The 13,004-nt window shown below is 39.4% G+C and overlaps 1 protein-coding gene across 7 annotated transcripts in view; it reads right to left on the reverse strand.

The window, feature by feature from the left end:
• msi2b (musashi RNA-binding protein 2b) overlaps positions 1 to 13,004 on the reverse strand; it is a 637,421-nt gene that overhangs the window by 179,024 nt on the left and 445,393 nt on the right. For all 7 annotated transcript variants that reach the window (XM_061897062.1, XM_061897059.1, XM_061897061.1 and 4 more), the window contains one exon: positions 4,903 to 4,985. In XM_061897062.1, the coding sequence (XP_061753046.1) occupies positions 4,903 to 4,985 (83 nt within the window). The remainder of the gene's footprint in view (positions 1 to 4,902; positions 4,986 to 13,004) is intronic.

Consider the following 13,004-nt stretch of genomic DNA (forward strand, 5'->3'; position numbering starts at 1 on the left):
CACACTTAAAGTTCACTCATTCACATCCGAGGCAGCACTGACCCAATGCACTGTCATGGCCCATGAGAGGATGAGGCAAGGCGAAGGTGGGCTGCCCTACACGTGCATCGCCCTCTCAACTTGGGCGGATTTCTGTCGGCATCAATTATTCAGCAACCATCTTAGATAACACTCACAGGGAGGATGGATGAGGTCTATTTCTGTATAGTACTTCATAAAGATGAAGACAGGAGGTATTTTTTATTTTATGTGCTGGTGCTTCAAGAAAGCGAATCCAGCACTCTCCACTGTGTGACTCTTTGCAACTAAGGCAACACCTGAAGGGTCTTTGAAAAATGCTCTCAACACACTCCACATCCTTTCCTTTTTGCACACATTCCCACGTGTCAGCACTTTGAGGATGTGAGGGCCAAGCATATTTGCTGCATACTAGGGCATTTATCTTGGGCGTTACCAAGAGGGCCTCTTACAAATGTGACAAACGCCTCCAAAAAGGCCTTAAGGTACTTCTTTAAAATGTGGGCTCTCGCCTAATAACCTTGGTCGTTTGGTTTCTCGGACTCACAAGGATTCAGAGTGTGTCCGAGTAATGTATTTTGGAAGCTGAAGCGCCTTTAGACAGCATTCTGAGGAGCGTGCCACAATTCACAAAAGGTGATTCTGCTCACAGTAGGCAAACACAGTCCATATGAACTCTGGATATGAAAGAAATACAAAGCTAATATGCTGGGGAGCTCGGTCAGAGTCCTTTTTTTTTTTGCAAAAGCTAAAAAGTGATAGTTTTAGCTTTATTTTAAGGGCCTGGTGTCTCATTTGAACCCTATATGTCACATTTAGTGTTGTGTGTGCAGGACAATATTAAGCACAGGAAAGGCTAAGCATGTTTATGTACAACGCAAAGCAAAAAGCACAATGATTCAGAAAATGGGGCTGTCATGAAAAGCATCCTGATTGGCAACCAAGAACTGTGTGTCCTGATTGACAGTCAGGGACAGGTAAGGGAGCCAGCGCTCAGACTACAGAAGTAGCGATAAAAAGCAGGCAAACAGGAAATGGAAACAAAAACATGACCGCTGAACAATATACCAGAAACTAATAGTAATTGTCAGGAGAGATCCTGACAATTATACAAGTACAACCCATTTATTTATTTATTTAATTGTTCACAGTTTACCATCTTTGTTTACATCCTCTAACCTACAAATTTGTTGTTATGGATATTGTTCAAGCATTTGCCGCATGCATGAGCAACACTTTTTCACATTTCAACTGCCTACTTTTCTTAGCGTTTGCTGCAAATGGAAAAAGGACTGACAAATTGTACTTGTTATTTCTAATTAGCATGTTGCGATATATCTTATTAGTGCTCCTTACGAACAGACAGCGACTTTGTTTCTACTCAGGCTTTGGAATATGTACAGTGGCTATAGCCACAGTGTAAAGTAGTGGAGTGTGTTTAATAAGCACAGGGTATAGATAAACGGCAATCTTAGGACAATATTAAATGGTTTGTTGCCATCTACGGTATGTGTGGATGTATAAAAATGTCATCTGTGTGCTCCTCCGAAATGTCACTGGACGTATTTTATGCAATAGTTTAAATAACACCTTAGATATACGTCGACTTGAGCACAGAAATGGATGCAGCAGAAAGGCATAGAGGGGTGCAGACTGGGGTCTTGTGTGACCCGGGCTGGTCCCTGGTGAACGAGGTTCTACTACACTGGTCCTGTCCATCAGACGGCCAGTCAGTCTGTCAAGCTATGATAAAGGCCAAGAGTGGGGTGGGGGGTTTCCACGCCTGCTGAAAGGCACTAAAAATATTCCCTTTGGTCAACCACATAGTCCCTCAAACACAATGCAACCTGCAGGTCATATGATGTGGAGTTTAACCAAGATTTTCTGGAAAAAAAGGTTGCACAAAAGCCGCAGAATAAGTAGCAGACTTCAGCTCTTAGAGCACCTAAACAAGATTTTTGCTGTTTTCTATTTCAACGCCACGCACAATGCACACATACAGCTACCTCAACTTAAGAGTGCCCCAAATGAAAAGTGTTGTAAAATTAGAGCGGTTTCCATGGGAAGTGCAGTGGTGAAAAGAAGAAGTGGATGATATTTCACTGAATGAAAGACACAAATCATCAAAAATGTGTCTCAAACAAGGCGAAGTTGCTAGTCTGCACCATTTGGAAACAGAATGAGTCAATAACGCAAGCCAAAAATGTTAAAATAATATCTGAATGGTGGATATTTATCCATGAAAATATGAAAAAGCTGCTGAAGTGTTTGATGGAGAAGCAGCTGGAAGGAGATATCGCAGAAGTACACTGTCCAAGGTAAATGCCGTACATTTTTATTACATTACTCCATACAAATACTGTAGAGGTACTATCATATTTCTCATCCAAAAGATTGTTTTTCTTTTTAAATAGAATGTCACATATTAAAACATTACCAATCTAATTAATTACATTAAATTTAAATAGGACAAGTTGAAGTGTTTTGAGTCAAGCTGTGAGTTAATTGGTGAGTTGAGGCTCTGCTGTAAATGAATACTAATTTCTAGACCAATCTACTTAAATTAAATATTTCCTGAGGCAAAACTGATGTGGTTGGGAATTTTCGCAATACATCAATTAATTTCAGCAATGCCCATAAAACGCCACAAGGTGACAGGTAACATTCCTGCGCCCTCCACTTTAGATGTCCATCATGTGGAGTACTGTGTTTTCCAGACTACAAACTGCTATTTTTTTCCTAAATTATGAACCCTGCGGCTTATAAAACGGTGCACCTAATTTATGGATTTTTCTTTGCTAATGGCCATAATGTTTTGTGTTCAAAAAAGTTTTCTCACTGCAGGTTGAAATGTACTTTCTGTTTTGTGCCTTGAACCGGAAGTATAATTGTTTCTTGTGTTTCTGAACATTATCACAATTTCAGAAGGGTTAAAACCAATAAAAATCAGTTCCCAGTGGCTTATTTTATTTTTCAACGTTTTTTTCAAAATTTTTCCCATCATGGAATATCCCCCAAAAAAGCTTTAAAGTGCCTGATTTTCACTATCTGTAAATACAAACAAACATATAGCGACATTAGCTCGGATTCAGACTCGGATTTCAGCGGTTTATGCGATTCAACAGATTACGCATGTATTGAAACAGATGGTTAGAGTGTGGAGGCAGATAGCGAAAACGAAATTGAAGAAGAAACTGAAGCTATTTAGCGAATAGCTATTGAAGCTATTCGGCGATCGCCTTCTAACCAACGATTGCATCTTTTGACCACTGGAACAATTTAAATCCCTCGATTGGTAAGTGTTTGTTTGGCATTAAATGTGGGTGGAGGGAAAGGCTGGATGCAAATATAGCTACAAATGTACATACAGCTAGCCTAAATAGCATGTTAGCATCGATTAAATGGCAGTCATGCCGTGACCAAATATGTCTGATTAGCACATAAGTCAATAACATCATTAAAACTCACCTTTGTGATTTCGTTGACTTTATCGTTGGAAATGCATCTGCTTTGAGTGTCGCAGGATATCCACACATCTCTGTGCCATCTGTCGTAGCATAGCTGTCGTCGGTAAAATGTGCAGAACAAACGAGGGACTTTTGCATCTTTTGACCACTGGTGTACTTGAATCCGTTGATTGGTATGTGTTTGTTTGGCATTAAATGTGGGTGGAGGGAAAGGCTGGATGCAAATATAGCTACAAATGAGGCATAACGATGCAATATGTACATACAGCTAGCCTAAATAGCATGTTAGCAACGATTAGCATGTCGTGCTTATTGATGCACACTCCACGTAAGTCAACTTGAATCCGTCCCTGATCGTGTTGTTACACCCTCCGACAACACACCGACGAGGCATGATGTCTCCAAGGTACGGAAAACAGTCGAAAAAACGGAAAATAACAGAGCTGATTTGACTTGTGTGTGTAATGTGTTTGAGAAAATAGGAGATTGCTTCCCATTGTAACGTCATGCGTGAAAGGTCATCGCTCCGACAGCGAACAATTGAAAGGTGTTTAAATCGCCAAATTCACCCTTTAAGAGTTCGGAAATCGGTTAAAAAAACATATGGTCTTTTTTCTGCAACATCAAGGTATATATTGACGCTTACATAGGTCTGGTGATAATGTTCCCCTTTAAATACCAGTGCGCTCTATCACCAGGAATATACAGTAGTTTTGTCTTGTTTTAGTAATTTTATACAGTGACTATCTTTACATTTTATGATATTTTGTGCACACTACACACATTTTACGGTGGCCACAGTTATCGTATTATACACTGTATAATGTATGCTATGGAAAATATTCTTTGCCACTATTTTATTTTTATTGTGCAAAGCTTCGGAGGTTCCACCGTAATAGTGTCTCCCTACAGAGTCTCAATGGCGGTGGAGAAGGAATCACACTCACTAAATCGAAAAATAATTATCATTAAACGACACGATGACTTTAAGGGGGTGCTATATAGTAAGCTCTGCTACGGAATGACCGAGCTAGTGTAAATAAAACGAGCATCACGGGAGCCTGTGGACGACGTTAATCCCCAACTAATGAACTCAGCCTGTGGAAGCACCATCCCTACTGCATCCTTGGGCATTGTCACTGAGTGTGTGTGTGTGTGTGTGCTTGGGATTCAGGAAGAGGGACAAGCTCCAGTCTCCTGTCCCTCAGCCTGACAGGCACAACTCAGTCACACAATTTCACGCTCTGTGGCTAGTACACACCACCACTTTCCCATCCCTGAGACCCTCAGACCCACAGGTGGGTCACACAAACACACCACCACCTCTGCTAATAATACTTGGGGAAAGAAGAAATCAAATATTAATCCCTAAATGCCTACCTGGAGCCCCCCCCCCAAAAAAAAAGAGTGGACTTACCATTTTATTATTGATTTCATGAAAATGAATGTCACAGACTTTCTCAACGATGTCTTCACTCTCAAAAGTTATGAAACCAAATCCTGTGCAGGGAGAAGCAGATGGTGGGGAGGGGGAGAAAATGGGACATAAAGTTAGTACCAACTTTAAGGGAAAGCACAACAAGATCGATTATTACAGCAATGCAGAGGCGTCTTTGTGGAGAGTATATAAGATTTGGCATGGAAAGACACGTCATTGTCCTCTTAATACGGAGGAGGTTGAAATCTGCCACATTGTTAAGGGCACTCTAAGACATCTCCCACAAAGAGAAGCTGGGAAAAAAAAAACTCATTTAATGAGATTCAAGGAGCCTGCGTCCTGAATGGGAATTTCATTACATGTTTTTTTTTCCGCCCCTTTCTTTGAATTCAGACTGTATAAGCTACTATGGTTGTTGCGATGATGCAGGTTTCAACATCATTTACTGTACATTGGAATGCTTGTGTCCTAGTCATGGTATAACAGCTTAACCGCTCTCTTAACACAGGCAGACACACATGATGTTGGAGGCTTATGAACACAAGTGCAATGTGATGCTCTCCTCTGTGTTTTGATGGTGATGCACAAAGCAATCTGGCTTCTTCGACAGCAGGGGTTGGAAAGAAAAAACGACGTTCTATTACTTTTGCAAAAGAGCAAATGGCACAAAAGGGAAACAGTTAGTGGATAAAGCAGCAAGAGCAGCTGAAAAGAGATGAGTTTCCTTTCAAAAAAGGCAAAGGACCAGACGATGAAATCAAACCAACGCCGCTGGAGCTTTCGCAGCTAAAGGGCCACCGAACTGACTGGCATTCGCCACAGGAAACCCATCAAATTATTACCATGGGATGTCATATGGGGTAATAACAGTTGGAATCTACTGAGCCAGGAAATGATACCTGGAAACTCACCGGACACTTTGTTAGCAATACTTGCAAAATGTGAGCATATCTAATACAACAGTGGTCACAAACAAGAAAATTAGGCAGAGAAACTCAACGTTTGAACACAAAAACATATATAAGTTCAACTGTGAGGTAAAGGGCTTTATTGACATAAAATTAAATTTTACATTGTAAATGTAAAATTTACAATGTAAAATTTAATTTTATGGTAAACGCTCGTTTCTGGCTGTAAATTGGTTTGGTGGCTGGCTGTGTTTAATGAATTCCTGAAAAGTAGTAAACTAACAATAAATCGAATATTTTCTTGGCTAGAGCATGACAACTGCTTACAACCTTCTGAATATGTTTTTTTTTTTAACATTATGAGTGCCCAACAGATATAAAATAACACCCACATAATCAATTTTATATTTAACATGCTAATGCTGCCTGAGGCTTAACCAATCAGTGGCCACCATACTGAACAGTGCACTCTGTTTGGTTATGTTCTCATTTAGTGGCAAACACTAATGTATATTGATATATATATGTGTGTGTGTGTGTATATATGTATATATAGATGTATATGTGTGTGTGTATATATATATATATATATATATATATATATATATATATATATATATGTATATATATATATATATATATATATATATATATACATATATATATATATATATATATATATATATATATATATATATATATATATATAGATATATATATACACACACACGGCAGTTTTCGGAGTATAAGTCGCACCTGCCCAAAATGCACAATAAAGAATATATATATATATATATATATATATATATATATATATATATATATATATATATATATATATATATAAAAACATAAATAAATATATTTAGCCATTTTTATGCTTGAAAATTCTTAATTCAGTGCCAAAAAACAACAACACACCTGTAATAAAGTGGAGTCGCAAAGTGAAAAGTGACGTTTGGTTTGTGAAAAATGGGGAAGTTCTCTGTTGCTGTTGCCACTGTGGTGCTGCGATGGTTTAGTGGTGTTGCACCTCGAGGACTGCGGTAGGGGATGTTTATCTTAAGCTTCTTACAAGATGTTACTTGCATGTTTTATGCGCTGTCATTGCAGGTGTCAGATTCTGCAATCATTTGGCACCGAGATGAGGCATTGATAGCTACTTATATTTTCGGTCTAGTTAATACTGTTTAAATTGGCACCAGTCACCAACACTACTCACTCTCCATTACAGGGGAAACATTAAATAAGGCAAACAATTAAGTTTTCAAAGTAATATTGTTAATGCTTTTTATGGGGCTGCATATAACGAGATTAAGGACTCCAATTTAAGATGCGGTAGTGGGAACAATTATAGGGTAAAATTAAATAACACGAGAGTAATAAAGGAAAAAACTAACAATTGAAATAAACAGACTACAATCCAATAAACATAATAAGCAATCCTGTACAATATACAAAACACTATAGAAATACAAAATCTTGTACAATATACAGAACAAGACAAGAGTACCGAAGTAATACATAACAATCAGTGCCGGACGTATTGCACTCGAAGGGTAATATTTCACAGTAGGGTATTAGGGTATGATATTGTATAGGGGTGAATTATTATTATTATTATACATCACCCCTCAGCTACAGTTTACCTGATAAGCGGTACAGAAAATGGATGGATGGACTAATTCTAGTTCTTACTTCTTTTCGAACATGTAAATTGAGGGACATTAACTAGATCACTAATTTAGGGCCTGATTTACTAAAGGTTTGCGTGTATTCAAACATGTGCAAACTTTGATAGCAAACAAGCTTAAAGTGGATTGCATCAGATAGGTGAGCAGAATAAGGTGCGTCCGTCTTCATTAATATGCAAGATATATTCTAAATAGCAACACTCTCCCAATACTAGGAGGAGAAGATGCAAATATATTATCCTGAACATGCAATGTAATTCATCAGCATAGATCACTGTTTTGGGAGCACTATTTTGTGTTTTATTTAGCATGTCTGAAAAGCATGTGCTTACTGAAGACTATGAGATTGATGCTCCTGCTGCTGAAAAGACAGACGATTGACGGAGACTCCTCCGTCATACGTGTGTGTGTGTCGACATATTTGCATGGACAGTGAGAAATATTGGACATCTTCTAAATAAAAACAATTTTTGAAGTATGCAGTTGTATGTGTCTTGTGCACAATACGTGCAGATTCTCTCACAAGAGCACATCTGCAGCACATAAAAAAAAGTGGGTTTAATTGTGGACGCACCGGACTGCTTCTAAAATGCTCATAAAAAGTGGTACAAGTCTCCTGCAGTTAAGAGTATGATAACATGAATGTGTAGTAAATTATTGAGTGTTTTCATGGTGAAAGCTGAGTAGTAGACGCAAAAACCTCCGTAATATAAGGCGGTCTGCATCAGGAATGAATAGCACGCGCAATGTTAATAATCACACGCAACAGCAATGGTACACGGGATTTTATAGACTGCATACGCTGTTTAGCATGTGGTATTTGTATCTTAGTAAATCAGGCCTTTTATTGTAAACATCATTTGCGGTAAATGAAAGGTGTTTAAATATATTATAGTTTTAACAATGGTATTTAAAAGGGGATATATACAGATTTTCCTCTTTTCTGACTTGTTACAATGTTGGATAATCGTGGTAAATAATGTCAAAGCGTGGGAGTGAGTTAGAACACCTTTTTTGGATGGTTCTGAAAGCTGGGTTTTGGAGTCTTTTTTTAACAGCTCGCCGAAAGTTAATTGAGATACATTTGTGGTCATTCTTGGACATGTTTTGTCGGCAAGCCTCCTCCCCTAAGCTGAACCGTTGCAGCTGGAACCTCCGTATATTCCTTCTTTTTTGATGCCCTCTCTCTTGCCTGCTCTAGGTCTGTAAAACTTTTTCCACGACAATTGGGCCACTAGGAAATTAGATTTGCTGCTAAACTCCAGCAGAAAAAGATGGCTACATTACGACTTGGTTTGAGGAAACACAAGACAGGCAGAATTTGTTATTGTTTTCATCAAATCTTAGCATGCGCATAATAACATCCACATGGGCCATGCAGTGAGATAAACGCTGGTAAAGCATTTATTTTCTAATGCAGCTCTGTATCGATCGAAGAGTGTGCAAATGTGCCAAAAATGTGAGCGGCGAACATATATAATGTTTATTTAAAACCTTGACTGAAAAAAAAATATGTTGATATTTAAGACAATTTCTAAAGATAAAAATATGATACTTTTGGAGAGGGCTCCACAAATGAAAACATCTTGCAGGCAAATTCAAAAGACCGTGAAGCAAAATTCACCCTAAATTTAGACCAATGCATATACAGTAACTATTATCATTACCGCAATAAAATGTTTTATCGATTTGTATTTATTTACTTATCTATTCTTTGTTTTTTAAATGGTTAAGTTTTTTAAATGTAGATGCACTGTGCATTATGTTCAACATGGTTCCCCTTTAAGTGTTTGAATATTACTTAAAAAGCATTGCTTTCGAAAATATATCACAACATAATAACTGACATTGTTACAAGAATACTTTTCAGAGAATTGTAATGGCAAATGTGCATTTATGTGTCATTAACCCATCTTCAGAGCAGAATGCGTCAACTTCTCTGAAACGTCAGTGGCAAAGCATTTTGAGCAGTTTTTCCGCGTAATGTTGTCATCGTGCGTGTGCAAATGTGAAGTTGATGTGGTAGTGACAGTCTGCAGAAGCAAACAAGTCAACATGGAAGACACTTAACAGCAGGTTAGTACTCTCCATGGGAAATTTGAGAACAAAAAAAACCTGACGGAACAGTCGATAAAGTATTATGCACACTCTACACGAAGGAGTTTTCTTTTAAATGAAACACTTCCATCTTAAAGTAGCACATTAATAACACAACATGAATGACAGGTCCACATTAAAGTGAATGCATGTTTGTTTTCAAAAACAGTTTTGTTTCTAACGTTGAAATGTCATTAAAGGTGTTCAATAGGTCCATCAACATTCATACATTAACTCATGTGATTATTCACAAAAATGCTTACATTATGCTTATTTAAACACATATTAATCACACCATTTATTTTGACCATACGGGATCCTTTACCTTAACAGCGGACGGTTACCTGAAAGGCGCCTTGTGTTGTTATAGGCATAGGCACCGATCCAGTGTGTGCTTTGGGGCCCGAGCACCCAGGAACAATGCCGACCACCCACGTGGGATTGATGGGAAATTCTTTCTCACCACCAAACCATAACTGCGCATGCTCAGGAAAGTAGCGTCAGGTTTACCGTCCATCCGAGCACCCACTGGCAGGAATGTAGATCGGCGCCAAAGGTTCTAGGGTCAGTGATCAGATCGATGCATACCCCAGTGCAAAGATGAGTGAGTAGACTTGACCGTTGTAACACTATGTATATTCTGATCAGAATGTAATTGTTTGAAAAATGTATATTTATAATGAATGTTGTGACCACTATGTACATATTAGACACATGTGTTACTTGTTGATTGAACTGGATACGAGTAAATATAGTCGCGTTAATTCCGGAGTAATCCACATGCGCAGCCATGTGCTCAGAGTCATAATCCACTACACTGGACAAATCTCAAGGCCAAACACTGAGTGGAAGCCTTTGTTGGTTCAGTATCCTTTATATAAGCTCTACATAGACCGCTAGATAATGGGTTATGCGTCTATCATATATACTCTTTAACACCTCAGAGTGTTTAAAGAGCTTCGGTACTCTCCACGTTATGTAAGTATGTACTCTCTTTAATATTTACAGCATAATGGCATTTACAGTTCTGTCATAAACTCTTTATCTCTTTCTCGTATTTATCCTTTCTGCTCATCTGCCTGCCCTTCATAAAGACAAACAACTCCTCCTCGCGTTCCCCCAAAACCCCTTCTTTGTGGCGTTCACGTGCCGAAACGTATCAAAACGGTTGTGTCAAAGGAAGGCAAATGTGTGAGCTGATTAAGCGCAGACAACATCTAATCTAATGAGATCTTATGAGAGCGAACGTCAATTTCCACCCGGGCGTCGAAACAGCGAGCTGTGGCGAAAGCGCGGCGTATACGTGTGAGGAGGTGAGAGGGGCGGGGGTGAGGACGAGGGAACGGTGATGACGACAGGCAGGAACAGGAGGAAGATTCTTCTCCCACTCACCCCACCTTCATGCCAGCGCACCGAGCACTTTTGACAACCAACAAATCAACCGCCAGGAGTAATTTGTCACAGAGGGCTGTGGGAGGAGGGAGTGGAGTCTGGGGGAGAAGGGGAAGGAAGGAGTGCATGTGGCGGCAAAGAGGAAAAAAGGTGGAAATGAAAGGAGAGGGGGAGGGAAAGAAAGACAGAAAAATGACAAGGGAAGAGGTTAGCGCACATGGCCCCTGTCGCCACACTCCTTCCTGCAGCTACAGGCAGCTCCTCCATCAAGTGACAGGACATTTTCTACTGCACCATTATATCCACTTGGGTCAGGCCGGAGCCACATCAACACGGATACCACCAGCCGAGCCTTCTACACATGGCTGGATCTGTTTAAGAGAACAATGAGACATTCTGCCGCGGTGTAAGCGCACACATACACAACATCCGTCCTTGGTTCAGCACACACCTTCCCAGCCCGTCCCCCCAAGGACTCCCTTAAGTCCTGAACCTGTCACTGCAGCCCTGTGCACAGCAATCCCATTTTCCAGACTTTACGGACAATAACAGGGCACAAAACAGCACCGATTGCCTTCCCGTGTTGCGGCCCGTTGAAAACGTCCACACGTGGCTGGGAGACGACCTCCACGAGACTATTAAAGAGTGTCACCACCGACAGACACGAGGAGAGAGGTGTCATCACGCTCGCAATGAACAACATCCCCACAGCTTAAACAATACCCTGTAAATGGAAACACATGGTTGTCTGATAGGATGGGTAATAATAGGTGTTGTGGGGCCGCTGGCGCAGGCTTAGACTGCACTTGCTCACACTTATTAGCCGGTGCTGAGCTTGGCCTCATTGCTCGCCGCACGGATTGGCAGGGAGACGACTTTCACAGCCTCTTACCAACTTCATCATACTCGGGCCCCTACTGTGACCGTCTAAAACGAAGCGCATTTGAGGCGTGTTGATATCATCCAAAAGAGCTCAGCGATGCATAATCTTGGTGTTAAGTCAGGCACATGGTGCAAAATGGGTTGTCAGGAGGCATCTTTCTGAGAAAGAACTAATGATTTTTCGGGGAAATTTTGCTGTGTCCTTGCAGAAGACCAGAGCACTTAGACAACTGAGTTAAAGCTCAGGTTAGCTCATTAGACTTCAGCTAGATAGATAGATGGATAGATAGATAGATAGATAGATAGATAGATAGATAGATAGATAGATAGATAGATAGATAGATAGATAGATAGATGGATAGATGGATAGATAGATAGATAGATAGATAGATAGATGGATAGATAGATAGATAGATAGATAGATAGATAGATGGATAGATGGATAGATGGATAGATAGATAGATAGATAGATAGATAGATAGATAGATAGATAGATAGATAGATAGATAGAGAGATAGATAGATGGATAGAGAGATGGATAGAGAGATAGTACTTTATTGATTCCTTCAGGAGAGTTTCTTCAGGAAAATTTAAATTCCAGCAGCAGTGTACAGAGTTGAGATCAATTCAAAAAAAGTAAAAAGTAAATAATGGGGGTTTAAATGGAATCAGCTCAGTAACTCAATAAATAACCGTTCAAAAATAGCAAATGCACCTTTTAAGGTTTTGGCCTGGCTACTCGGTACAATATGGCAGTCATCACCAATAGTAATCTGTGTCTTTCCCTGCGCCTGACACTTGCCAAGTGAAATATTATTACACCATTTATTGGCGATAAGCTTTACTGTTATCAGGGGTTTCTTTATTGTTACACTTAACAAAGTTGAACATTTCTCGCACATTTAATCAATTACATTTTAGGCTAGTGGCAAATTCACCTTTAAACAATGTAATGAAATTTCCTTTCCTATGGGAGGAATTTAATTGACATTACTTTGCAGTACACCTTCCAAAAAAAACAAAATAACAGCAACAAATGCATTTGTGCAATAACAACAAAAAAAAGCAACCACCTTGTTAATATTGATTGGCATTATTACTATCGTCC

The sequence above is a fragment of the Nerophis ophidion genome, linkage group LG04 (assembly GCF_033978795.1).
Source record: "Nerophis ophidion isolate RoL-2023_Sa linkage group LG04, RoL_Noph_v1.0, whole genome shotgun sequence".
Taxonomy (NCBI): Eukaryota; Metazoa; Chordata; class Actinopteri; order Syngnathiformes; family Syngnathidae; genus Nerophis; species Nerophis ophidion.